General features: G+C 37.8%; 1 protein-coding gene across 1 annotated transcript in view; it reads left to right on the top strand.

Moving 5' to 3' along the window:
• LOC105513350 (germ cell-less protein-like 1) overlaps window positions 1-2,041 on the top strand; it is a 54,727-nt gene extending 52,686 nt beyond the window's left edge. Inside the window, exon 2 of the mRNA XM_011944205.1 lies at window positions 3-2,041. Coding sequence (XP_011799595.1) covers window positions 3-1,511 — 1,509 coding nt within the window. The 3' untranslated portion in view covers window positions 1,512-2,041. The remainder of the gene's footprint in view (window positions 1-2) is intronic.
• The last annotated feature ends 1,281 nt before the right edge of the window (window positions 2,042-3,322 follow it).

The following is a 3,322-nucleotide window of genomic DNA, read 5'->3' as shown; positions in this document are numbered from 1 at the left end:
AGGGTGCCAGGGCGGGGGGCTCGGCCGGGAGGCCGGACCCTGGAGACCCTGCGGCGGGCTACGGCTTCTGTTACTGCCCAGGCAGTCACAAGCGCAGCAGGGCCTTCCGCTACTGTCGCCCTGACTCGGAGAGAGACGAGGATGAGGAGGAGAGGGACGAGCAGCAGCCGCTCCTCCACGCCCCTGCAAGGAAAAAATTAAGGAGTACATCCGAATATATTTATCAAACATTATTTTTGAATGGTGAAAACAGTGACATTAAGATTTGTGCTCTAGGAGAGGAATGGCGATTACACAAAATATATTTATGTCAATCTGCCTACTTTTCTAGTATGTTCAGTGGTTCTTGGAAAGAATCCAGCGTCAATATTATTGAACTGGAGATTCCTGACCAGAACATTGATGTAGAAGCGCTGCAGGTTGCGTTTGGTTCACTGTACCGAGATGACGTGTTGATAAAGCCCAGTCGAGTTGTTGCCATTTTGGCAGCAGCTCGTATGCTGCAGTTGGATGGTTTAATAAAGCAGTGTGGTAAGACGATGAAGGAGACAATTACTGTGAAAACTGTGTGTGGCTATTACACATCAGCAGGGACCTGTGGATTAGATTCCGTAAAGAAAAACTGCCTTAAATGGCTTCTAAACAATTTGATGACTCACCAGAATGTTAAACTTTTTAAAGAACTCAGCATAAATGTCATGAAACAGCTCATTGGTTCATCTAACTTATTTGTGATGCAAATGGAGATGGATGTATACACCGCTCTAAAAATGTGGATGTTTCTTCAACTTGTGCCTTCTTGGAATGGATCTTTAGAACAGCTTTTGACAGAAACAGATGTCTGGTTTTCCAAACAGAGAAAAGATTTTGAAGGTATGACCTTTCTTGAAACGGAACAAGGAAAACCATTTGTGTCAGTATTCAGACATTTAAGATTACAATATATTATCAGTGACCTGGCTTTTGCAAGAATTATTGAACAAGATGCTATAGTACCTTCAGAATGGCTGTCTTCTGTGTATAAACAGCAGTGGTTTGCTATGCTGCGGGCCGAACAAGACAGTGAGGTAGGGCCTCAAGAAATCGACAAAGAAGAACTAAAGGGAAATAGCATGAGGTGTGGTAGAAAGCTTGCCAAAGCCGGTGAATACTGCTGGCGTTGGACGGGTTTTAACTTCGGCTTTGACCTACTTGTAACTTACACCGATCGATGCATCAGTTTCAAACGCAATACACTGAATCAGCCATGTAGCAGGTCTGTCAGTTTACGGTGTCGAAGGAGCGTAGCATTTAAATTACGTTTGGCTTCTTTTGATAGTAGTGGAAAACTAATATGTAGTAGAACAACTGGCTATCAAATACTTACACTTAAAAAGGATCAGAAACAAGTGGTGATGAATTTGGACAGCAGGTTTCTGACCTTCCCTTTATATATCTGCTGTAACTTCTTGTATATATCGCCAGAGAAAAGAACTGAAAATAATCGTCACCCAGAAAATCCAGAAAACTGAAGATCTCATCGGTTGGGAACAGTAGCACTTTGAAAACTTTTTAGACCAGCTTTAATTTAATGGCCCTACTGATATTCACGTCTAAGGTGACTAACGATGGTAAAGGCCTTATGAACTGTACAGACAATACAGAAGATTATTCTTATCCTCATTGCATTTCTCTGCACATATGAACAAAACATTTTAAAGCCAAGAAAATATCTGTCGAACCATTCCTGTTAGTACAATGTCAACTCATGCTTTTAATTTAGCATCAGCAGAAAATTACTATAGGTAAATCTCACATTTATCTGCAACGAAATATAGATTTATTTTTTAGCTTAAACTTTGTTTCCACCTTATGTTAGTGGACCTCAGTTATCCATCAGTAAATTTATTTTTATTTGGCTAAAATAATCTAAAAGAATAATTTGGATGGCCAATTAGAAATGCTGTTTTGAACTGGTGCATTTAAAGCTTTCTTTTAATATTTTAAACCGGCTTATTATGATTCCTCCTTTTAATCTGATATCTTTCCAGTTCATACTTGTTTTTAATCATTAAATGCTTTCTTCCTGGTTTTGGAGACTAAGCTGAGAAACTTTTTTTAAACTTAAGCATTGTCATGCTATTTTTTTAAATTTGGCTTTCTTAGGATTTTAAGAACAATGAAAGTTAGCTTCACACCTTCAATACTATGAGTCTGAGTCTTTGATATTTGCTGTTCTCATTCCCTGTACTGGCTGGCATCTCTAATTCCTCTCACAGCCTTTGGCCTTTAAGAGGCCCCCATTTTCCCTAGTCCTCCTGGATTCATGAACAAGACATAAACCAAGGCTGCTTTTCTCTTAATACAGTTGAGATGGTTTAATGGTTTTCCAAAATGATGTCCCAGTGATGCTAAGGGAAATAAAATGAAATAAAAAAGAATGTAATACATTTAAAGAAATAGGCAAGTTTACATAGTGTAATTTTCTACTATTAAAAAGGTGAATTGAATTAGACTAGGCTCTTTCAGCTTTCAAAGCATTCAGGATCCATTTTTTTTCTTCTGAAATTTGATTAGCCAATTCTATCTTTAAATACTTGTTTTAAATCCTTATAAATTTCTGATTTCTTCCTTTCTTTGCCTTAGAAGGGATGGTTGGGGGTGGGTGTCCGTTGGTAAACTGAAGGGAGGAAAAAATATGCTTCAAAATTCTAAATCCTAAGTGGACAAGGATTTGGGACAATAAGAGAACAAAGAGTTTGGGACCTTGATAGAGAAAAGACTGCATCTTTCATACACTTTCTGGAGTAGAAAAAAAATGGCAAAGAGAGTCCTACTCATTTTCTTATACATGAGTGAATGATTATTTCTCTAAACTGGTATTAATAAAAATAAATTTACCAGTGCTGTGTATGTTTTCGTGGATGTTCTTTTGTATATTAATAGATATTGCACAGGAGAAACTTTCCATAATAAAGAAAGTTTGGAAATGCTATTCTGTAGTGTAAACATCCCAGAGTTACATTAAGTGGTATTTTCCAAAACAATTTGATGTGGAGACCCTGCTTTCAAGGAAAGCTCTTGGGAATATCCTTCACAAAATATAATTTTGAAAATACTGCCCAGGAATCATTTCTATGCTCACATTCAGAATGTCAGCTTCTGAGTCTTAACCAGCTTTTTCCTGGCTCAGCTACTCTATGTCTTGAAACACATTATACTGAGCACCAGAAGATCATGTTCTGTCTCACCTTGTTTGTTTTATTGGATTTTCAACCATTTTCTCTCTAATGATTCTTTCTCCTATTATCAGTAAGCATACTCAGGTCTCCCTAAACAACTT

The sequence above is a fragment of the Colobus angolensis genome, unplaced genomic scaffold (genome assembly GCF_000951035.1).
Source record: "Colobus angolensis palliatus isolate OR3802 unplaced genomic scaffold, Cang.pa_1.0 Scaffold229, whole genome shotgun sequence".
Lineage (NCBI taxonomy): Eukaryota > Metazoa > Chordata > Mammalia > Primates > Cercopithecidae > Colobus > Colobus angolensis.
The sequence above is the reverse complement of the archived record's forward strand: the minus strand, read 5'-3'. Positions and strand labels throughout refer to the sequence as shown.